The 24,294-nt window shown below is 48.0% G+C and overlaps 1 protein-coding gene across 1 annotated transcript in view; it reads left to right on the forward strand.

Moving 5' to 3' along the window:
• Window positions 1-24,294, forward strand: part of LOC114603784 (maestro heat-like repeat family member 5) — a 50,266-nt gene that overhangs the window by 14,395 nt on the left and 11,577 nt on the right. The window contains exons 5-12 of the mRNA XM_077933644.1: window positions 44-203; window positions 1,017-1,072; window positions 1,440-1,547; window positions 3,156-3,272; window positions 5,313-5,432; window positions 6,361-6,486; window positions 22,116-22,238; window positions 24,000-24,079. Coding sequence (XP_077789770.1) covers window positions 44-203; window positions 1,017-1,072; window positions 1,440-1,547; window positions 3,156-3,272; window positions 5,313-5,432; window positions 6,361-6,486; window positions 22,116-22,238; window positions 24,000-24,079 — 890 coding nt within the window. The remainder of the gene's footprint in view (window positions 1-43; window positions 204-1,016; window positions 1,073-1,439; window positions 1,548-3,155; window positions 3,273-5,312; window positions 5,433-6,360; window positions 6,487-22,115; window positions 22,239-23,999; window positions 24,080-24,294) is intronic.

Consider the following 24,294-nt stretch of genomic DNA (forward strand, 5'->3'; position numbering starts at 1 on the left):
CTCAGCTGCTCACCTGACATTTATATCCCCTTTGCTTCTGCAGGATCTTCGGGACCTGTACCAGGATGCAGCTGGTGACATCCTGGTGGCCCTCTGGAACCACTTCCCAGTAGAAGTGCTGAGCAAACTCCTGGACGGCTTCCAAGGGCGGCTGCTCCCATACCGTAGCATCCTCTGTGTTCTGGGGAAACTGGCAAACAAAGGTACAAAAGCCTTGTCCTTCCCAGTACTCCCTTTCCACTCTGCCTCTGTGTCTTCAGAACAGAGCTGGTTCTGATCCAAAGTCCTCTGGTGTGTTTGGGATAGGGGTCACCTTGAGAAAACTAGACCTGCTCAGCCAAATGAGCCAGAGGCAGCAGCCAGCTTCCATCAGCAGGTCCCTGGGAATTCTGCACAGGACCAGCATTGCTGGTCTGTGTCCATCACAGAAAACGGCCACCACCCCTTATTATACTGGGGCAGATGGGGGCAAATACCCAGACAGTGTGTTCTAAGAGAGGCCCTGCACAGCGGACGCTGCCTGTCTCTCCCCCACGGTCCCTCATTGTTCCCCTTATGCCTCTCCTGCCCCTCCCATGAACAAAGGTTGCCTCACAGATTTGGAAAACTGCTAATGAACTGCCCATGGCTGCTGCTGAAGCCTGCAAATGAGCTCTGGGGAAATGCCTAGCAAATCTCTTCTGGACACACAAAGTTTGAGTGCTGCTGATAAGCTTGTGTTTATATTGGTGCACAGTCTGACACCGCCATTACCACCATGTCTACTCAGAAGTAAGTCCTACTGTATTCAGTGGGGCTTACTCCTAGGAAAGTGGGGTTAGGATTGCAGCCTATAATGGCATGGGCTTCAAATGCAAGGACCTATGATATGCATTTGAAGCCCACACCATCAGATTTAGCATTGCATAGGCCAAAAGGACCAATCCTTGCTTGCTCCACAGACTTAGTGTCTGAAGCGCTTTATGATGCTCATGAAACTCAGTGGCCCTGATCCACTGCCTGCCTTTCCTATGCAGCCTTTACAGAGAGTGACGCCTACAAGACTGATGTGTGGGAGCGAAAGCTGGTGGAGGTAAGGTGAGAGCTCTTCTTCCTCAAGGGCGGGGGGGGGGGCATTTATTCAGGTGACCTAAGCAGAGCCAACCAGTCATGAGGCAGGAGGAAACTGGTGCACCTATGTCACAGAGGGGCTGTTCTAACTTGTGGGGTGGGGTGATATTAAAGTACATTAAATTTGCTGGCTAAGTTCAAACAGCCTTTCTCTGCTGATGGCACCACAGTGGGGACCCTTAGGCACCAGTCAGGTTTTTAAAACAAAATCAAGGGATGTATTTGGGCGATCTTGAAGGCCACTCCAAAGCATTTGGCATCGCAGTGGAGGGCCTTGGGAAGAGCCAGCTGTTGCCCTTCAGTCTGTTTCTTCCTTTTGTGTCCTGCAGTTTGTGGAGCGGCTCCTGATTGACGTCACGGACAAGGCCTGCTGTGCAGAGCTCAGCCGTGAGTTGATGAGAGTGCAGCAGACCCAGAACGACCAAAGCCCAGAGAAGGTTCGTGGAAGAAGGAAGCCCCATGAACTGCTCTGCTTGCAGAGCCTGGGGCTCTGGCCACCCCTGGGGTCAGTGGGGTCCTAGCAATCCAGTCAGCTTTCCAGAAGAAGTTTCTCATGGAGTTTTCATGTGATCCATTCATGTTTCTTTTGTCCATTAGTTCAGTTCCCTACAGCTGTAAAATGCTGCCCCTGAACCCCTAATCCAACCACAAAGGGAAACCTGCAAGCAAGATTTGAGCACAAGAGCCCTCTCCCCTCCTGCTGTTTCCAGCAACTGGGATTCCAAAGCATTGCTGCCTCCAACTGTAGAGGCAGAGCAGAGCCATCCTGGCTAGGAGCCACCCAAAGCCATACCCTCCTCCATGAATTTGTCCATTCCTCCTTTAAACTCATCTAGGTCGGTGGCCATCCCTGCCTCCTGTGGGAGGGAGTTCCACAGCTTAACTTTGTACTGCATGAAGAAGGACTTTCTATGTTGCACACCACCCCAGTCTCCAAGCAGTGAGAGATTCCAGAGGTTCCAGGTGTTTCCCCAGCATTCAGTTTCCTGGGAATGAGGGACAGTGGAGAATGTGGTGCCTTTAAGACCTGTGGTTTATTTACACACATATACAACCTCAGCCTACGATGGAGGAGCTCAGAGTACAGTGGTACCTTGGTTCTCAGACACCTTGGTACTCAAACACCTTGGAACCCAAACACTGCAAACCTGGAAGTAAGTGTTCTGCTTTGCAAACTTTTTTCGGAACCCAAACATGCTCCATTTTGAGTGTTACACTTCCGATTTGAGTGCCACACTTCCATTTTGAGTGTTACGCTGAGGTCTGTCTGTTTTTGCTATTTATTTTGTTTTTGTAGCTCTTTTTTTGTGTGTGTTCAGTACATTTTTTATTGCTTTCATTTTATGTATCAATGGTCTCGTTAGATAGTAAAATTCATGTTAAATTGCTGTTTTAGGGGTTGTTTTTAAAAGTCTGGGACGGATTATTCCATTTTGCATTACTTTCTATGAGAAAGCGCACCTTGCTTTTGGAATGCTTTGGTTTTGGAACAGTCTTCCAGAACGGATTAAACTTGAAAACCAAGCTACCAATGTATTAACCCCAAAAGGTCTTGCTTCTCCCATAGTCACAGCCTTGGTTTCAAACAGAAATAAAGCATGTCTCTCCCTCTCAGGCTTCTGCCGGCCCCCTGCTTCCAGCCCAGCTCACGCGTGCCTCAACTCTGCCTTTTCTCCTTCTAACTACAAGCCAGCTGAGGAAGGGAGAGCTACCAGCACAAAGCCACTTCCTTTGTTACCCCAGCTGCACATACTTAGGGGCTATTAATTTACCAAGAAGCTAGCCTGGCTATTCCAACAACTGAATCCTTGCTGGATCCAGGAATTAGAAGGGACTTGGGCATACCACCTATCCCAGCCCACTACCACCAAGGCTCACAACACTATTGTAACATGCTTTGGAAAAGAAATCTCAGTCAACCACACCCACACCCTCACACCCACACCCACCCATACACACACACACACACACACACACACACACACACACACCAGGTTCTCCCTGTGACCTTGTGGATGTTTGTTTTCTTCCTCTTCTTCCAACAGGTCTTTCTCTATCAGTATTATGGGGCCATCCTGCGTGTCTCAGATGACTCTCAGTTAGTCCAGGAGCAGCTCAGCCATCTCCTGGCCTTGCACCACAGAGGACCTTGGGAAGCCACGGTGAGGCAAGGCAGCTGCTCTCCTCCCAGGAAAGGGGCTCCATCGTTGCATTTGTAGACAAGCCCCACACCCTCCTGCTGTCCTTGCTGGCCCAGCTTGGACCTGAGGGCGAAGTGTGGGTCAGGAGAAGGAGAGCAGCCTGTGAAGTGTTGCACTTTCTGAGGCAGGGAATAGGGGGCTGGGCTGGCGTGGGAAATGCAGGTGGGGAGGCCCAGAGGAGAAAGAGGAGCACCCATCCTCAGGGCATTTCACTGACCAGGTGAAAGAATTTGAGCTTCGCTTGTCCCGGAGAAAAGTGGCTCTGAGTGTGGGAGGGAAGCCTTTGAGTTGGCTCCCCTGGGACATCTGTCACCTGATTTCCTGCCCAATCTGACATGATCACAAGGGCCTGGACACATCCCTGGGGGCCCAAGGCTGGTGCTGGGCCATTGGCACAACTCAGTAATCCAAGAGGAAAGCAAAAGGTGAGAGGTTTCCAGCCTCCTCCTTGTCCACAGGACCAGCAGAAGGGAGTTCTCTGAAGGGCAAGGCAATGGGAAATGCAGCAGTCAAGCTGGAAAGTAGCTGATGGATCACCAGTTTTCAAAAAGGGGCCCAGAAGAGATCTGGGAAATGACAGGCCAGTTAGATGACTGTCCGTCCTGGGAAAACCGGTGGAAAGCATTATGAAATGTGGAATTATGAAGCAGATAGGACAAGCCTGGTTGAAACAGAACCAGCATGGCTTCTGCAAGGTTAGGTCCTGTCTCATTAACCTTTTAGCATTCTTTTATTTGTATATTTCCGTCCCACACAATTCTTACACAACTTGATTGTAAGAAAACCTTCAAACAGTTTACAAAACCTTGAGAGTTTTGTAACAAGCATACAGATAGGGGTGATTCAGTTGACATTGTGTAATTGGGCTTTCAAAAAGCTTTTGATAAAATGCCGCATCCCAGAAACCCCTGAGTAAGCTCAATAGTCATGGGATAAAGATCCCCTTGTGGATCAATAACTGGTTAAGAAACAGGAAGCAGAGGCAGTTCTCCCATTGGAAGGAAGTAGGTGGAGCAAGCTTGTTTTCTCCTGCTCTGGAGGGTAGGGCCTATGCCAATGGACTCAAGTTACAAGAAAGGAGAGACCTCTGCTTTTTAACGTGTTCATGAAAGATCTAGAGTTGGGGGTGAGCAGTGAGGTGGCCAAATTTGGTGATGAACAATGATACTATGTTATTTAGCGTGATTTTTTTTAAAAAAACCACAGGATTGTAAGAAGCTGTAGAAAGAGTTTGTGAAATGAGTGAAATGGCAGCAAAACTGCAGGTGCATTTCAACATAAGCAAGTATCAAGTGATGTATATTGGGGCAAAGAAGTCTAATCATGGAGTCTGAACTGGTGGTGACTGACTAGGAACAAGAGCTGGATTTGTTGGTTTGCTCGGTTGCAACAGTCAAGAATCCTATGGCATCTGAAAGGCTAATACTTTATCTTGTGGGCCAGAGTTTCATTGCCAGGTGCACCAAGTGAGCCGTCAGTGAGCAGGTGGAGAGCCACCTGGATAGAGTTCAAACCCTGCAACCTCAGAAGCGGTCTCCTTGCCCGCTTAGGTGGCCGTTCCATGTCTCTGACAAGGTGGCCTCTGATCCATGAATGCTGATGTCACAATGCATTTTGGGTTAGTCCTTGGAGTGCCATCAGTCTCTTGGTCACCTTGAGAGACTTGCCTGAGAATTATATCCTAAAAGGCCATTGGATTTAGCAGAGATCTTTAGCGTGTTGTTTATGTCTTGTGCAGCCCTTTGCCGTCCAAGGGTGCTGATCTGCTGAAGTGCCTAAAATGTTTGCATTTGTAATCTTCTGTTTCTGAAACCTTTCAGAGAATCCCATTGCCTGGCTCCTCTGCCCAGGGAAGAGTTTTGTGTAACTCAGGACACTTGCATAGCCCTAGACAAACATGGTCTGGTTTGGCTCATCTACTTGTGCAGAGATGGGGCAATGTGCGCACACACCCTGCTCCCTCCTCACCCTGTTTCCTTTGGCTGGTTCCTCCTCCTTCAGGGCATTGCTTCTGCAGTTGGCTTGGCTGCGTCTCGCCACCTTGATGAGGTTTTCAAAGCCTTGGAGAACTTCAGCAAGGCTTATTCCACCCATGAAACATCTACAGAAAGCAGCAGCCAGGTATTATTTCAGAAAAGTAGTACATTGCCAGGGCAGCGGGGAGGGGAGATGCTCATGGTATTGTATTTTCCTCTCCTTTTTATATTCTTCAACAACAAAATATTTTGTTGAAATTAAACAATTTTTATTCCCAAGTATAAATATGGAAGTTATGAGTTTCTCTTGGACATGGCTATGTTGTACTTCTGCGAAAACTAGCCTGCCGGTTACAGTACGAGCCTACTGCTCATGACACAGCCAAAGTCTGGTGTTCTCATTGGTTCTCAGGGAGGGTGAGGCGACTTCTGCATTGTCTCCCATTAGTTGCATGGGGCAAAAGTGCTTGATTACCATTGGGTCCTCCTTGCTGCTGGCTGTGGCTTCCCAAACTCCTTGCTCTGCTCCACTCTGTTTGGCAATGTCTCTCTGTGTCGCAATGACTCCAGAACATATGAGACTGCCTTAAGCAAGTGTGGCAAGTCCTGTAATGGAGGCTTTGCGTAGTCCCTCCTGGTGACCTCTGGCTCATCATGGGCCCAAGGCTGGACAGAGAAGGCAAGATCCTTGGCCTTTCCCAGAGTGCCTGCAGGATGCATTAGACACGCAAGGCAGCTGCCCTCACCACCCTGAATTCAGCACTGTGCTGATTCATGTCATTCTCCACTCCCACCTCCGCCTGCAGTCAGAGAGGCTGCTGCAGAACTTTCCACAGTCTCACCAGGGAGGCCTCTGACCTCGTTCTCCACTAAGCGGGCACTAAGGAGCCACCTCTGTCTGCAGGGATTCCAGGAATCTTGTCTTCTCAAAAAAGAAAGTCAAACTCTCTGCTGCTTGAGTGAAGGGAAGGACCTTTGGGGGAATGATAGAAGGAGGGTAATCCCATTGACTTTGGCTTCCCTGTAATGCTGGACAGGATCCTGGCAAGACTGACTGTCTCCCCCTCCCCCAGGACTTCAAGTGGAACACCCTTCTGCTCTGCTATGGGCAGGTGGCCCTGGGAATCAAAGATGAAGTTCTCCCGAGAGTGGACCTGATTCTGTCCAAATTGATTGAGTATTGCACCATCAGCCCAATGGTATTGTGGCCATTTTTGCCTTTACGATAAAGAGAATGGTGTTATGCACTGTGTATCAACAAATTGCTGTATTTCGGATGCTTTAAATGTTTTCAGGTTATGGTTTTTAATTCTATATCAATGATGTGTTTTCTGACCTGGGAAGGGCGGGATTTATTTTATTTCATAACTTTTCTATACCAATTAGAATAATAGAATTGTAGAGTTGGAAGGGATGCTAAGGGTCCTCTAGTCCACCCGCTGCTATGCAGGAATCTCAACGAACTTGTCCCTGAGAGATGACCATCCAACCTCTGCTTAAAGGAGATTTATTTGTTGTTGTTTAGTCGTTTAGTCGTGTCCGACTCTTCGTGACCCCATGGACCAGAGCACGCCAGGCACCTCTGTCCTCCACTACCTCCCGCAGTTTGGTCAAAAAAAAAAGGATCACGGCAAGGCAGTGATCCTTCATGGATCACTGCCTTGCCATGGCGAAGGGGCTTAAAGAACTCAGAGAAGCTATGAACTACGCCGAGCAGGGCACACAAGATGAACAGGTCATAGTGGAGAGTTTTGACCAAACGTGATCCACCTGGAGGAGGAACCGGCAAGCCACTCCAGTATCCTTGCCAAGAAAACTCCATGGACAAAGACAAAAGGAGATTTATATAGGTATATAAAAAAGAGTGCCTTGTAAGCCAAGATCAAGTTTTGGAGCAAGTACACTTTGGTGAGAGAAACCCAGCAGAAATTTAAAATCACAACATATGTGTCAGAGCTGCCTCCAGGTCCCAGCTCACAGAGGACCAACGCTAGCCGGTAGTAATGTACAAAAGTCTTTATTGAAGTACAGTTTCCATTTTCAAGCCGCAGCGCGCAGCTCTACGTCTTAGAAGCTAGACTGGCGAAGCTCCGTCTGAGTCTCCACCCCCTGTACACCAGTTTAAGACTCTAACCTTACTCCACGTCTTCCGTCTCTCCTTTCTCCTCTGGGTCCTTCTGCCCCCCGGGGTCTCCTCCTTTCTGGACTCTTCTGACGCTGACGCTGACCCCCCTGACTCCTGTCCCTCCTTTCGGCGGGCTTTAGGACCTGGCTCCCTATCCGGGCTACCAACTGCGCCACCCTCCTGTACATTTGAACTTGGCGTGCGCGCCCAGCCTCCAACCTTCCTCTTGACCGTTTCCTCGCTCTCCGATGGAGGCGTGGCCAATCCTGACTCATCTCCTCCCGCTGGCAGTGAGCCGCCTGATCCCGATACCTGGGACTCCTCCCCCCTACTGCGCTCTGGTGGGGAAGCTGGTCCTGATTTCCAACTGCTGCTCTCTGAGTCCCCTCTGGCCCCTTCTTCCTGGGGTGTCCCCCTAGGCACCCCCCTTGCTCTGACCATGGGAGCCCCTTTCTGTGAATCTTCCGATTCGCTGGAAAGACTCAGAGACCTCGGGCCGCTGTCATTGTTAACATTTCCTTCGGATTCCTCCCCCTCGCTCTCTATTTCCTCCCTTTCCTGTGCCTCTGCTCCTGAGCCCCTGACATCCATCCCCCCCTCGAAGCCCCCCTTCCCCCCTCCCCTCCTTCAGGTGTGGGTACTGGGTGCTCCGTCGTTATGGGGGTGAGTGCCGGATACAGTTCGTCCCCCGTGGCGTACATCCAGCCGGATAAGTCCGGCTCGTCCTCCGTGCTCTCGCCGACGTCTATCTCCTCTGCTTCCATCTCTTTGCCTCCGTGCTCGAACCCAACGTCCTCCCCCAACACGTCCATGTCCGTCTCTTCCCCGTTCTCATCTGAGGGTGTTGCCTGCCAAGGACCCCCCAGCCACTTCCTGCGCCACTGCTCCTCTGGTTGATCGTCCCACCAATAAGAGCGGTCTGAGGCAGACCCCGAGGGTGATCCCTCCGGAGAGCGTGTGTCTGGTGCCGGTTCCTCGTCCGAGGCGAACCCCTGGAATGTGCTGGCTGAAAGTGTGGGTGTGAAAAGCCAGTCGTCGAAATACTCGGCTGGCATGGGCCTGTGTGGGAAAAGGGCATGAAACTCGTCTTTGAGCAGAGGTTCCTGCAAAGCATAGTCCGGCACCCAACTGTTGGCGCTGGCCGGGGTACCTTCTCTGGTGAGAAGATATTCTACTCCCTCTTCCCCCCATCTCGAGTCTAAAATCTCTGTGACCTCGTTGATGGGCTCCCCCCTTGGCGACCCCCCCTTTGTGGGCGTTTCCCTGAGCGGGTCTGGTGCCGTCCCTGGCTCCTGAAATCTGTGAGGTGCCTTGTAGGGCGTGAGCACTGATCTATGGAAGACCGGGTGCATTCTGGATCCCTCCGGAAGTGTCAACCGGAAGGCCACTGGATTGACCTGTGCCTCGACTTGGTAAGGCCCTAGCTGCTTATTTCCGAGCTTCTTCTTCGCTAACGATCTGGCCGGCACTGCCTGGGCTGCTAACCAAACCCAGTCTCCCACCTGTATGTCTTCCCCAACCCTTCTGTGTCTGTCAGCCTGCAGTTTGTATGCGTGCTTTGCTAGTTCTAACTGCCTTCGAAGCTGTTCGTGGACCTCCTGCAACTCTGACGCGAAGGCGTCCGCTGCCTGTGGCTCCCCCTCCCCCACTCTCTCTAATCCCGGGAAGGTTCTGGGATGCCTCCCATTGTTGGTGAAGAACGGTGTCACCCCCGTGGACACGTGCTTCGTGTTGTTGTAGGCGAACTCGGCAAGCGGCAGGTAGTCCACCCATGTTGCAGGCTGCTGATTTGCGTAGCATCTCAGGTACTGCTGCATGATGGCATTGACCCGCTCCGCTTGTCCGTTGGTCTGCGGGTGTCTCGCCGACGCTAGGTTGATCTTGACGTTCAGGATGCCCATCAGCTTCTGCCAGAAGTTCGAGATGAACTGTCGCCCCGGGTCGGACAGGATAGACCGTGGTAGACCGTGAACCTTGAACACGTGGTCTATGAACAGTTTGGCGGTCTGTTCCGCCGTGGCCACCTTCGCGCACGGAATGAAGTGGGCCATTTTGGTGAACATGTCCACCACCACTAGCACTGCTGTCTTGCCCCTCGAGCTGGGCAGATCCGTGACAAAGTCCAGGGCCACCCTCTCCCACGGTTCGAGCGGTGTCTGCAGCGGTTCCAGCAGTCCCGCTGGCGGTTTGTGCACTGGCTTGGCCCTTTGGCAGGTGTCGCACCTCGAGACGTAATCCGCGACTTCCCCCCGCATCTTGGGCCACCAAAAGTCTCTGGCTACTAATTCTACGGTCTTCTCTTTGCCAAAGTGCCCGGCGGTGGGTGCGTCGTGCAACTGCTGCAGTACCTTCGCGCGGAGGTCGTCTCCCGGTACGTAGAGGGCCCCTTTGCGGATGAGCAATCCGTCGCGTATCTGGAACTCGTCGTCCTTCACCGTGCCCCTGTGCACCTCCTCCATCTTGGCTTGTGCGAAGGAGTCCTGCAGCGCGCGACGTACCGCATCCAGGTCCACGGTTGCCGAAGCGCACGCCCACGCTTTCGGTGTGAAAATGTGCTTGGCCGCCGCTGGTGCCGCCTCCTCGAGGTATTGCGGCTTCCTGGACAGTGCATCCGCCATGACGTTGTCGCCTGGGATGTACTCTATCCTGAAGTCGAAGTCCGCAAAGAACTCCGCCCAGCGTATGTGCCTCTGGTTCAGGAACCTTGCCGTGCGCCAGTACTCCAGGTTCTTTTTTTTTTTTTTTTGCCATTTAGATTTTTATTCAGTTTTTCTTATACTTATATTGGTTACAACATAATTCCATATTTACACTTTTAGAGCCTCCACCAGCACCTCCCACAATCGTCCATTGTTCTTATTTCCTCGCATTTTCCTATATAATATTGCTAGCTTACTATTAGTTTACACCTCTCTAATTCTGTCTTGCAATATTCCTTACAGTATTACAAAGTCTCTTTAAACCCCACTAGCGTTGTTTGCTGATCACATATAGTTTCCAGATATACCGCAAACTTCCCCCAGTCCTCAATGAATTTTTGATCCTTTTGATATCTTATTCTTCCAGTCAGTTTGTCTAATTCGGCGTAATCTATAAGTTTCATCCTCCATTCGCTCAAAGTCGGCATTTCCTCCTGTCTCCACCTCTGGGCCATCAGTACTCTTGCCGCTGTCACAGCATATTGGAACAATTTGTAATCCCGTCTTTTTATCTCTCTTCCTGTTATACCTAATAGGAAGGATTCTGGCTTCTTAACAAACGAATATTTAAACATCTTTTTCAGTTCACAATAAATCGATTCCCAGAAACCCCTCACCTTCCTACAATCCCACCACATGTGGAAGAGAGATCCCTCTTTTTCTTTGCATTTCCAGCACTTGTTACATGTCTTGTACATTTTTGACAGTTTTACAGGTGTGATATACCACCTGTAGACCATCTTCATTGTATTTTCCTTCAGTGCTGTACATGCGGTGAATTTCATATTTTCGTTCCATACCTTTTCCCAATCCTCCAGTTGTATGCTGTAACCAAAATCTCTGGCCCACTTAATCATCACCGACTTGATTTCCTCGTCCTTTGTTTGCCATTCCAAAAGTATTTTGTACATTTTCGAAATTATTTTGACATCATTATCTATTATATTTGATTGGAATTTAGACGCTTTTTCTATATATCCCCTTTCTTTAAGATCTTTGTTAAACATTGCATTTGCCTGACAATAGTGTAGCCAATCATAGACCTGATCCTTCACTTGTTCATATGGCTTAAATTTCCATTTCTCCCCCACTTTCACTACCAATTCACCATAAGTTATCCAATTTGTTCTCATATTCGTTTTTTTTACCGTCATTACCTCTAGTGGTGACAACCAGTGCGGAGTTTTGAATTCCAGAATATTTTTATACCTGTCCCAAACCTCTATTATAGAGCCCCTGATGACATGATTGGTGAAGCCTTGGTGGGTTTTCTTTTTCTCCCGCCACAAATAGGCGTGCCATCCTGATCTATTGTCATGGCCCTCTAGATCTAACAATTTATTGTTTTTCAGTTTAATCCACTCCTTTAGCCAGCAAAGACAGGACGCCTCGTAATAGAGTTTCAAATCTGGCAGGGCAAAACCGCCTCTTTCCTTGGCGTCTGTCAGCAGCTTAAATTGTATCCTTGGCTTCTTGCCCTGCCAGATATATTTCGAAAGCGTTCTTTGCCACTCTTTAAATACACTTATTCCCCTAATTATAGGGATCATCTGAAACAAGAATATCATCTTTGGGAGCACACACATTTTGACCGCTGATATTCTGCCCCAAAAGGACAGTTTCATTCTACCCCAGGCTTCCAAATCTTTCTTTATTCCGTTCCACACCTGAGTATAGTTGTTCTGATATAAGTCAATATTCTTGGGGGTCAACCATATTCCCAAATATTTTACTTTTTTGGTCACATCAATTCCTGATTCTCGTTGCAGTTCATCCACTAGAGTCTGATCTATATTCTTCACCATTATTTTTGTTTTTTTCTTATTTAGCGTAAACCCAGCCACTTTGCCAAACTGTTCTATTTCCTTCAATACCTCATTTAAGCTATTTTTTGGTTCTTCAATCGTTATAACTATGTCATCGGCAAAGGCTTTAATCTTGTATTCATTTTTGCCGACTGTCACCCCCTTTATTTTGTCATTGTTCCTTATTGAACCCAGAAGGGCTTCCAGGACTATTATGAATAGTAACGGCGAAAGGGGACACCCCTGTCTAGTACCTTTCGATATCTTAAACTCTTCTGTATATATATTATTCACAATTAATTTAGCTCTCTGTTCCGAATAAATTGCCCTTATTCCGTTGTAAAATTCATTCCCCACTTCCATCATTTCTAAATTTTTCAACATAAATTCCCACGAAACATTATCAAAAGCCTTCTCTGCGTCCACAAACATTAATAAGGCTTGCTTCTCATTCCTAACAGACAGATATTCCAAAATATTTATTACATTCCTGACATTATCTCTCATCTGCCTGCCCGGAAGAAAGCCTGCCTGGTCTACATGTATTATTTCTTGCAATATCTTCTTTAATCTCTTTGCTAATATTCCAGCATAAATCTTATAGTCTGTGTTCAACAGAGATATTGGCCTATAATTCTTTACTTGTGTCAAATCCGAATCTTGCTTTGGAATGAGTGTAATAAAGGCCTCTTTCCACGTTCCGGGGATATCTTGTTGTTGCAGTATGTTGTTCATAACTTCCTTTATTGGTACTATTAGGGCGTGCCTCAGTTCTTTATAGTAGCTAGATGTTAAACCGTCTGGTCCTGGTGCCTTCCCTTTCTTCAGTTCTTTTATTGTTTCTATTATTTCCTCATTTGTTATTGGAGTGTTCAGTCGGTCTTTCTTGTCTGTTGGGATCTTTTTCACACCTTTTTCTTTTAAAAATCTTTCTATTTTCTTCGTGTTATTCTTTTCTCTGTTGTTATATAGATGTTTATAGAAATCCAGAAATCCTTTCCTAATGGCTTTGGGATTTTCAACTTCTTCTCCCTCTAAGATAATTTTGTTAATTGTATTTTGTTCTTTCCTTTTCTTGATTTGCCACGCGAGCCACCTGCCGGATTTATTAGCAAATTCAAAATTTTTCTGTCGGAGTCTTTTGATGTTCCATTCCACCTCTTTATTAATAATCATCGCAAATTGTGCCTGCAGGACTTTAATATTCTCTTTTATTTTTGAGCTGTTTGGGTTCTTAATTAATTTTGTTTCATTGTCCATTATTTGTTTTAAGATCTCCTTCTTCCCCTTCTCCCTGTTCCTATTCTTGATCGCATTCTGCTGAATAAAGAATCCCCTTATAACTGCTTTGCTAGCATCCCAGACTACACTCATTTTGGTGCCTTTATTCATATTGTCTGTAAAGTAGTCTGTCAATTTTTTCTTTGCCTCCTGAACAAGCTTCTGATCATCTAAGAGATAATCATTAAGTCGCCATCTGAATGATCTTTCTTCATATCCTTTGACCTCCATTTTTATTGGGTTATGATCTGATATTGTTTTGGGTTGTATCTCAATCTGTCGGATTCTTGGAGTTAGCTCGTTGGAGACCCAAATTTGGTCAATTCTTGATAAGGACTTATTTGGTTCCGAGTAAAACGTAAATTGCTTCTCCAACGGATGTCGAAGTCTCCATATATCAATTAAATTGAAGTTTTTTGTCATATTGAAAAAAGTCTTAGGCAATTTTCCTTCTCTACTTACGTCTTTTTCTCTTAATCTATCGATTTCCAACGAAACCACCCCATTCATATCCCCCATAAGTATCATTTTTTGGTCCATATATTCAAACAACGCCTCTTCCAAGTTTTTATAAAAGTCAGTTTTATTCCCATTAGGTGCATATATCCCAACAATTATTATTTTTTCTCCTTGCCATTTAATCTGTATTACAATTATTCTACCTTCTTCATCTTTGAAAATTTGCTGCGCCTCAATATTCTTTTTTACATATAATACAACCCCTCTCTTTTTCCCTTTATCAGAGGACACAAATTCATTTCCTAGTCTATTATTAATCAGAATTTTCCTGTGCTTTTTTGCCACGTGTGTTTCTTGGAGGCAGATAATATCAAGGTTTTTCTTTTTTAGACATTGTTCAATTTTATTTCGTTTTTTCTTATCATTCATTCCGTTAATATTCCAATTCCACAGTTTTAGCGCCATCTTTTTTCAAATTAAATATTTATCTAATTGATTATATTCCGGTTTCTTCCTGTTCTTCCCCCTCCTCCTCCTCCTCCCTCTCCTCTTCCCCCTCCGATTCTCTGTCTTCCCTCTCCTTTCCCGTCCAGTACCTCCTCTCTAGTGGGTCGACTCCTCCTACTGCTCCCCTCTCTTCCTCCTCCTCCACCATCAACTCCTTATATCGCCTCTGAAATTTACTTGTTTCCTCAGGATTGGTAAGTCTGTGTTTCTTACTTTTGTAGGTAAATGAGATCCCTTGAGGGAACTCCCATTTGAATTCAATCTTGTTTTTCTTAAGAATTTGGACCAGTGGCTTATATGGGTCTCTTCGTTTCAACAATCTTACTGGGATATCTTTGAAGATGATTATATAATTCCCCTCAATATTTAACCTTTTTTCTCTATTTTTTTGTAAGATTAGGTTTCTCATATCTTTATCTTTAAAAGTAATCAGGCAGTCTCCCGGCATTTTCTTTATTCTATTTGTTCTTGTTCTTATTCTAAATGCATTCTGGACCGATCTTTCTACTTCTTCTTTTTGTATTGCCAACCATCGTGTTATTTCCATTATCAGTTTCTCTCTGATGTTTTCACCTTGTATTTCAGGGACTGCTCTCAACCTAAGATTCACCTCCCGTTGCCTCAATTCATTCATCGCGATTGCGTCCCATACTTCTTCTTGTGTCTTGTTGACTTCCGATAATCCTACTTTTAGTTTTTCCTCCTCCCGTTTCACTTCCTTCATTTCCACTCTTGTTTTTTTCACTCCTTCTTCCAGAGACTGTGTTCTTTTAGTAATATCTTTAATTTGACCCCTTAACTCTTTTACCGTTTCCTCAATCTTTTGGTCCATTTTCCCAATTCTCGTATCCACCTGTTCTATTCTTGTATTCACATGCTCTAATTTATCCTCCATATTCTTTTCACTCTGTCTAATTTCAGCAAACATTTTCAAAATTTCTGTCTTAAAATCTGCATCTGGTTTAGATCCTCTCCTATCTCCTGGTGTCCCGCCCTCTCCACCCTTCTTAGGTACGTGGGACATCCTTCCAATATAACCTTTAACGACGGTTAACACCCCCCTAATATAGTTTTTTGTCAATTCCCACCTTAGTCACTCACAACCCTCGAAGTATAGTTCCCAGTCTCTTATTCCTCTAAATTTAAGTTAGAAGTATCAATATTAACCTTTTTGCCAAAAGTAGCCAGATTCCTTCCCCTAATCGGGGGAAGGGTAATTAGTTTCGTCTGGGAAATTTCAAGGAAGGGAGGAAGTAAAAAAATGGAGAGGAGGGGAGAAGAATTTATACTCCAGTTATACCACGGGAGAGTATAGCCCCATATAAAGAGGAGTACAGGAGTTCGAAGTTCCGATCGCAGAAAAAGCAGATAAGAACCAGTCCTCTACTCCCAATTGGGTAGTCCTTATAAGTTCCTTTGGAATAGTTGAGGAGTTGATTTAGTTCGGGCTCCCCACAAGGGAGTCAACTGGAACACAGGTAACAAGTGGGGTGCTGATTGCGTCCAAAAGGCTTCACAGAGTAAGAGGGAGAGGGGAGAGAAGAGGAAGTACTCCAGGTTCTTATGGTCTGTGCGGACCTGCACTGTGTGTTTGGCTCCGATAAGGAAGTGCCGCCACGCCTTGAATGCTGCATGAATGGCTAGCAACTCCCTGTCCCAGATGGTGTAGTTCTGCTCCGACTTGCTGAGCTTCCTGGAGTAGAAGGCGCACGGCCTCCAGTCCCCATGCGGGTCTTGCTGCAACAGGACTGCTCCCATGGCCCTGTCTGAGGCGTCCGTTTCAACCCTCATCAGTCTGCTGGGATTCACATGCAGTAGCTGCTCTTCGGACGAGAAGAGACGCTTGAGTTTCTGAAAGGACTGCTCCGCCTGCTCCGTCCAGATGAACTTCTTCTTCTTGGAGCTGAGCGTGTCGGTAATGGCCGCCGTCTGCATAGCGAACCCCTTGATGAACTTGCGATAAAAGTTTGCAAAGCCGACAAACCGCTGGACCTCCTTCCGATTGCGCGGGCTCTTCCAGTCCAACACTGAGCGAACCTTGGCGCTGTCCATGGCGAGCCCCTTGTCCGACAATTTGTAGCCCAGGAAATCCACCTCCGTCATGTCGAACTGGCACTTCTCCAGCTTGGCGTACAGTCTGTGCTCCTGTAGTCTCTGCAGAACTTCCTTGACGTCTCTCTCGTGAACCTCCTGCGATTCTGAAAATATCAGGATGTCGTCCAGGAAGCAGACGCACTTCTTGTAGAGGAGTCCCGCTAACACGTGATGCATGAAGGCTTGAAAACAGTGGGAGCCATTTTGTAATCCAAACGGCATAACTCTGTATTCATAGGTGCCCAGGGGCGTGAACATGGCCGTCTTCCACTCGTCGCCCTCCCGTATGCGAATAAGGTTGTACGCCCCTCGCAGATCCAACTTGGTGAAAACGCGTCCTTTTCTCACCGTCGCGAGCAGGTCGTCGATTTTGGGCATGGGGAAGGCCGTGGGCTTGGTTTTCGAGTTCAAAATTCGATAGTCCACCACAAGCCTTTTTTGGGGCGTGTCTTTTTTCTTCACAAAGAATACGGGACTGCCCCCCACTGCCTTGGACTCCCGGATGAAACCGCGCTTCAAGTTGTGATCTATGAACTCCCTGAGTTCCTGCAGTTCGTCTTCAGACATGGAATACAGTTTCCCGGTCGGCAGCGTCGCCCCCGGCAGGAGGTCAATCTTGCAGTCATAGGACCTGTGGGGAGGTAGCTTGTCCGCTTCCTTCTCGCAGAAAACCTCCAAAAACGCTGCGTACTTGTGGGGCACTGCTTGCAGCGTGCCTAATTGTAGCTGTGGGTCATCCTCTTCCCCTTCCGGGCTAGGCAGAATGCAGTGTTCTGCACAGTAGGAGGAGCCGAAAGTCAGTTGGCGCTGGTACCAAGCCAATGCTGGGCTGTGCCTGTGCAGCCAACTCATGCCCAATACTACAGGCGTGTCCGACAGTTGGGTGACATTGAAGCTGATGACTTCCCGGTGATTTCCAATTTGCATCACCATCGGCGGCGTTTGCTTCACCACCTGCCCCCCCAGCAATTCCCTGCCATCCACCGTGACAACCTTCAGGGGCAGCGTGGCTGGCAGTAGCGCTATGCTGTGTTGCTTAGTGAAATCCAGTCCTATAAAGTCTGCGTTACTACCCGAGTCAATGGTAATTGGCACTTCCATTGTGAGTCCATTGGGTAGCTGGAGCGATGCGGTGAGCTGCACCACTGGTTTGGGCGGGAGAGGGTCTGTGGGCTGCAAAATTTCTGGGGACTGCTTCACTGACTCGTCTGGCTGGGCCCCAGTGCCTCTGCCTCCAGCCAGACTCCGTCGTTTCCCTGCTGTGGTTCTCTCTGCTGAGTTGCTTCTGTTACTGTTGCGGAGGCTGCAGTGTGCTTGTGGAGCCTCTGGGGACATTCTTTCGCCATGTGCTGAGCACTTTTGCAGATGTAGCACTTCCTGTTCCCTCTAGGAGGCTTCACTTTGACTGCTCCCGGTGTTAGGGTTCTGGTTGCTGACTGAGCCCTGGCGCCTCCAATCTCCATCGGTTCCTCTCCCCCTCCCAGCGGAGGCGTGGATTGCGCACGCGCTGCATCCCTGGGAAAGAGGGAAGGTGCTCTCGCTGGCGTGCGTCCCCAACGCCCTTCTTCTTTGCTCCATGGACGTTCTTCCAGGCGCACCCCAATCATCAGCGCCCTCTGAACAACTTCCTGAGTGCTCTGGGGTCTCTCCCCCCTTGCAATTTCGTCTTTCACAGCTCCATTCAACCCTTCCCAGAAAAGGTCTCTGACTGCAGCTGAATCTTTCTCCCATCCCAGCGCATTGACCAATGCAAAAAAGCGGGAATGATACTGCCTTACAGTGGCTCTCCCTTGTTTCAGCCCATGTATCTCTTTTCTGGCGATATCAGTGTCTATATTTGATAAAAAAACACGAATCCATCGCTTTAATGAAGGCATCCGCACTTCGGAGCGCCGGATCCTTATCTCTCCACAGATTGCGCAGCCACGCTTTAGCTTCTCCATGCAAATGAGATAAGATAAACCCCACCTTCTCTTGCTCATCTCTAAAGTCTTTATCCAGCAGTTGCAGCGCAAACAGCACGTCTGCTCGGAAGTTGGGGTACTGCTGTAAATTCCCATCGAAATGAGATACAAGGCTGCCTCCTCTCTTCCCCAGCCCAATCCCCTCTGATTTGGGTCCCGGTTGCCCCTGCTTAGTAAGCACTTCCAACCTGGCTTGGAGATCCCTGCAGGCGGCAGCCGCTTCGTCTTCCCTCTTCCTGGATGCGAGTATCTCCGCGTTGAGTTGTGTCACTGCATTTTGCAGGGCTGCTATTTGCTGTTCGGTAGTCATCTTGTCTGACTTTTGTGAGCTCGCGAAGCACCAATCTTCGCCCCTCGCTGCGCCCACTCACGTTGCGAGGTTTTTGGTGAAAAAGGGAGACGGAGCTTACTGTCAGAGCTGGCTCCAGGTCCCAGCTCACAGAGGACCAACGCTAGCCGGTAGTAATGTACAAAAGTCTTTATTGAAGTACAGTTTCCATTTTCAAGCCGCAGCGCGCAGCTCTACGTCTTCGAAGCTAGACCGGCGAAGCTCCGTCTGAGTCTCCACCCCCTGTACACCAGTTTAAGACTCTAACCTTACTCCACCTCTTCCGTCTCTCCTTTCTCCTCTGGGTCCTTCTGCCCCCCCGGGGTCTCCTCCTTTCTGGACTCTTCTGACGCTGACCCCCCTGACTCCTGTCCCTCCTTTCGGCGGGCTTTAGGACCTGGCTCCCTATCCGGGCTACCAACTGCGCCGCCCTCCTGTACATTTGAACTTGGCGCGCGCGCCCAGCCTCCAACCTTCCTCTTGACCGTTTCCTCGCTCTCCGATGGAGGCGTGGCCAATCCTGACTCATCTCCTCCCGCTGGCGGTGAGCCGCCTGATCCCGATACCTGGGACTCCTCCCCCCTACTGCGCTCTGGTGGGGAAGCTGGTCCTGATTTCCAACTGCTGCTCTCTGAGTCCCCTCTGGCTCTATCTTCCTGGGGTGCCCCCCTAAACTCCCCCCTTGCCCTGGCCACTGGTGCTCCTTTCTGTGAATCCTCCGATTCACTGGAAAGACTCGGAGATCTCGGGTCGTCGTCATCACTCATCTTTTCTTCTGCCTCCTCCCCTTCGCTCTCTGTTTCCTCCCTTGCCCTTGCCTCTGCTCCTGAGCCCCTGACAATATGCAAAAAAGTAATGTGTGGAAGTATAGGCTCTTAGACCTTTAAAACATGCTCTTCTATATTGCTCCTCTCTTCCCTTAGCATAGTAAGAGACCACATGTTTAGTAGGTTAAAAAGGATATTTTTACAAACTTTTCAAAGGTCAGGTTCATGTGCTTTTCCACTCAGCAGTTAGAAAACACAGGCAGTACAACTTAGGTTCCAGAGTAGTGAATGTTTCTAAATTATTTGTGCAGACACACTAAGGTAACTTGTTTCAACTACATGTTCTGAGCTTGGAGCAACCAGCTCATAACTCCTTACTGGTAAGGTTCACAATATTGATCAGTCTGACTCGGCATATATAAGGCAGCTTTTTAAGTTCCTAAAACCAAAAATCCAGTAAGAGCAAAATCAACCAATAAACAGCTGCACAGAGATATGCAGACTTTAATCTCAACAGCAAGGGCAGGTCTGGGTCGGCTTCCAGAAGGGTGGAAGAGAACCGGGTTCATGGAGATGCCAGAGCTTGGGGAATCTGGCAGCATGCAAACCAGGTGACACTTGCTGCAGGGTTTGCAGCTTAAATCTCAGGAGAGAATTGGAGCTTAAATCTCAGGAGAAGGCTGTGGCATGGGGGGAGGAGGCATGGGCAGAAATAAGAGGGTCCCCTGACCTTGAGGGATCTGTGGGTAGAAACCAGCATCTTGAACTGGGTCTGGGAAACAGATCAACCTCCAGGGCAGTTGCTACCAGTTAAATACCTTTGGAGTCAGAACTAGCAGTTGCCATAGCATCAGTGACAGTGGTCAAGACCCCGTCAGGTCACTAGCAAACTGCAGAGTTGCAGAAGGATCTCTGCCAAGAAAATGGCAAAAGCAGGTTCAGTGCAAGGAAGTTGTTACGGCTAAATCTGGGTGCGGGGCTACACTGCCACCCAGCTCTTCGGACTAAGTGTCCGCGGGTCCCTGCGGAAGAAAATGAGCTCAGCCGGACAGGAGCAAACTGCAGAAGATCCAAGTTTATTGCGCAACAGGTTCAAGGCGAGATTGAACAGCGAGAAAGGGGTGGCATGAACTTTTGAAACTCCCTCCATGTCCCAGAATACAGTGCAAAATACATCCCAGTTACATCATGAATACATTAAGGAAAGGTTGGGTTACACAGATTACATCATGAATACATTAAGGAGAGGTTGGGTTACACTGGATTAACATATGGAGGAGGGAGGGGGGAATATGCAGAGCTGGAGATATGCGCAGATAAGCGCTTCCTGAGTGCCGGTGATGGAAAGACAATGGTCCATGTATGCATAGTTTGTCACCTGGCATTGCCCGGAGGAAAGGTTTGGCAGAGTGATTTTGACAGGATTAGGGTCTTGACACCTTACTTGAGGCATTATGGAGGACAGGGGAGGGGTGATGGAGTCCTAGAGAAATTGAGCAAATATATTGTAGTGAAGAAGACATGCCCCCCTTTCCGTAACAGAGTGTAACATGATGCCCATTGAAGCAAAAAATGTGTTTTTAATGTTGTACACCGCCCTGGGACCGTTTGATAAAGGGTGGTATATAAATAGTAGTAGTAGTAGTAGTAGTAGTAGTAATACATCAATAGGGATTGAGCTGACTGCTGGCTAGGGCTCTGGGTGGGTTGAGGGAAAAGCTCAAAGGAAACACTGGCTCCATGCTCAGCAGCTGAGGTGCCAGACATTATTCTGGTGAGACATTGAAGCTGCACCTCATTACCTCCCCTTTTGTTCATTCACCAGTTCAACCTGGGCACTTTCCCCCAAATTCTGAGCAGCTCCTCGTTTGATTTTCACTGCCACAAATAACTGGCTGCATCAGCCACAAACATGGCCTCTACATTACTCGCACTGGATCTTTTCAAATGAAGGACGTATTTTTATGTTCCCTTTATTTCAACAGGTCTTTTAGGGCTTTCAGACAATAGTTAATTTTACTTGGTTATCTACATGAATTGGCAATCCTGATGCCAGATAGCAATGTGTATGCTACAAAAGGCATCACCTTAAAAGAGACTTTATTCATTTATATATTGCTCTTCCTTCTCAAGGAGCCTGGCATGGGACACAACATCCAAAGTACATCCAAAGCCAGCAATTACACCTCTAAAAATTGCATGAGAAGCAGCATAACAAACCAGCATAACAAGAGAACAGTTGAATCCCAGAGCCAATTTATGACCCAAACACTTGAGCAGGTTTAAATGTGCTTTCAACTGGTATCCAAATAATAGCAGACATACATGCCAAAGAACCGACCATGAAGGCCTCTCTTGAAAGGGTGCTTGCTATTTGCACTTCTTCAAAAGAAGTTGTACTAAATGCTCCATTAAAATATCTGTTCCCTGGTTAAAAGGGGGGAGAACTTTTTACCTGATCAAAAGTTGTTTAAATAGCTTAATTGGTTGCTTGAACTTTGCAAACTGTGCACTTATTCTATAGAACAGGCACATCCAACAGGTGGATCGTGATCTACTGGTAGATCACTGGCTCCTCCCACAGAAGCTCAACAACTATAAGCTGAACCACCACCCCCACACCCCCCCCCCAAAAATGGGGGTAGATCACTGCCAGATTTTAATTCAGAAAGTAGATCACAGCCTCTTGAGAGCTGGCCACCCCTGCTAGAGAATATCTTGCCTACAAAAGAGGCTTACACAAGGGCTCAGCATTGTCTGATAATGAGTGTCTGTTTTTTGCTCTGGGTTTGGGTTTAGACCATAAGCCTGAAGAAAACCTTTTTGATTGCGGTGCTGATGTTCCTTGAGGCCGTTTCTGCAACAGGAAAAGCACACAGCCTTCGAGTGTACATGAAACCCCCCCTTGTGGAATGCCTGATAGTAAGTCAGCTGCACACTCCGTACCCAGAAACCTGTAGTAAGTGAACAGACTAATCTGCTTGCTTCTCTAGACTTGCTACACCTATAAGCTGGTGGCTGAGGAAGCATCCTCCCTGATCATCGCAGTGGTGGGTCCTCACCAAGTCTCTGCCCAGTGCCTGGCCACTGATCCAGAGACAGTTTGGGGCAGCACACAACCCAAACCCATAAAGCTCACTGGGCTGATTTGGGCCAGCTCTGTCCAGCTCACAGGTTGTTTGTTGCAAGTGATCAAGAGAAGTCACAGTGCTACTCTGTTCTGCCATGGTAAGACCCCACCAGGAGTCCCCGGTCCACATCTGGGTGCCACAACTCAGGAAGGATATTGACAAGCTAGAACATGTTCAGAGGAGGGTGACCAAGATGATCAAGGGTCAGGAAACCAAACCTTATGAATAATGGTTGAGGGAGTTGGGTGTGTTTAGCCTGGAAAAGAGAAGACAGAAGTGACAAGATAGCCGCCTTCAAATATCTCAAGGGCTGTCACATGGAAGAGGGACTTGGGGTGTTTTCTGCTGCTCCAGAGGACAGGACCCAAACCAATGGATTCAAGTTATAAGAAAGGAGATTCTGAATAAACAGTAGGAAGAACTTTTTGACAGGGAATGGACCACCTTGGGAGGTGGTGGACTCTCCTCCATCTCCCTAAAGTTCATTTACAGTATAATGCAATGCAAATTTATGAATAGGTTTTTCACTTGCATGAGCTCCCTGAGATTACCTTCTGCTTCCATTAGCTATCAGCCTTCATTTGTCCCTAGCTGAGAGGGCTCATGCTTCCATATTGCCTACTCAAGATGTGTGTAACTTGCCCACTCCTGCCTTCATGGGACCAAAGTCCTGGGGAGGTCATCAACCCCACATTTACAGAGGAATCTGAGTGTAATGTTTAGTCCCTATTGTTGCATGAAACCCTAATCTCTGAAGAGATTCTAGAGGTTCCAGGCGCTTTCCTTGGAATGAGGAACAGCAGAGACTGGGGTGTCTGTAGGATATTTGGTTTATTTACACATATATACAACCTGAGCCTACAATGGACAGGTTTGCAGCATTAACACTCCCAAAGGTCTTGCTTCTCCCATAGACGCAACAACTTTGGATCCAAAGCAGAAATTAGCCATGTTCTCTGACTCCTTTCTACAGCTGTCACAGGTTTGCCACAGCCTTGGATCCTAGCAGAAATCAGGCATGGCTCTGACTTTCTGCCTTCCCAGCCTGCTGCCTTGCTTCACATAACTCAACACCCAACTCTGGCCTCATTCTTTTAAGTAGCAGTGAGTTGAGGGAAGGGGACTCACCCATTTGTCTTCTGGCACAGAGCCACTTCCCTTGTTACCTTAGTGGCCCATACATAGAGGGACATTGCCTCACCAAGAAGCTAGCCTGGCTGTGGCAGGAATTGGATCTGTGCTGGATCCAGGAATTGGAAGGGGGCTCACACATACAGCCTACCCCCTCCCCAACTAATTCCCAGGGGAATTAGATACTTGGTTTCCCACCAAATCAAGGTCCTCTCAAGTGGCACCATGAAGCACCTGCCAAGGCCCTGCCCAGCTCCATGATTAATATTTATTTTACATTGAGGGTGGGGTTGTTTGGTGGAGGGACTGCCTGCCCAGAAGCTGGTCTCTTGAGGTGGCAGAGCAGTTCTAGGTCTGCCTGCCAGGGTGCCTGCCATGCTCAGTGACGCCACTCACACTGTGTCCCTGCAATGACTGGCAGGTGCTGATTGAGAGAGAGCCCATCCATGCCCTGACGGACACCGTGCGCCAAGATGCCATGTACATCGTGACACAACTCAGGTAGGGGCAAAACGATGCTGGGGGGGTTGAAATTCAGAGCTGCTCCCCTGACTGAGAGTGGAAGGGGGGGTGTGCTGAGTGGGTCCTGGCCGAGACAGTAGCCCAAGCAGCCTCTGCATGGGCTCAGGCAGAGGGGAGGGGCCCCTGGCAACCTCGGAGGGAAGATGCTGGAGATCAAGCCTTCTACATGCCAGGCACGTGTCCTCAGAGCTGAG

This window comes from Podarcis muralis, chromosome 9, assembly GCF_964188315.1.
Source record: "Podarcis muralis chromosome 9, rPodMur119.hap1.1, whole genome shotgun sequence".
Classification (NCBI taxonomy): Eukaryota; Metazoa; Chordata; class Lepidosauria; order Squamata; family Lacertidae; genus Podarcis; species Podarcis muralis.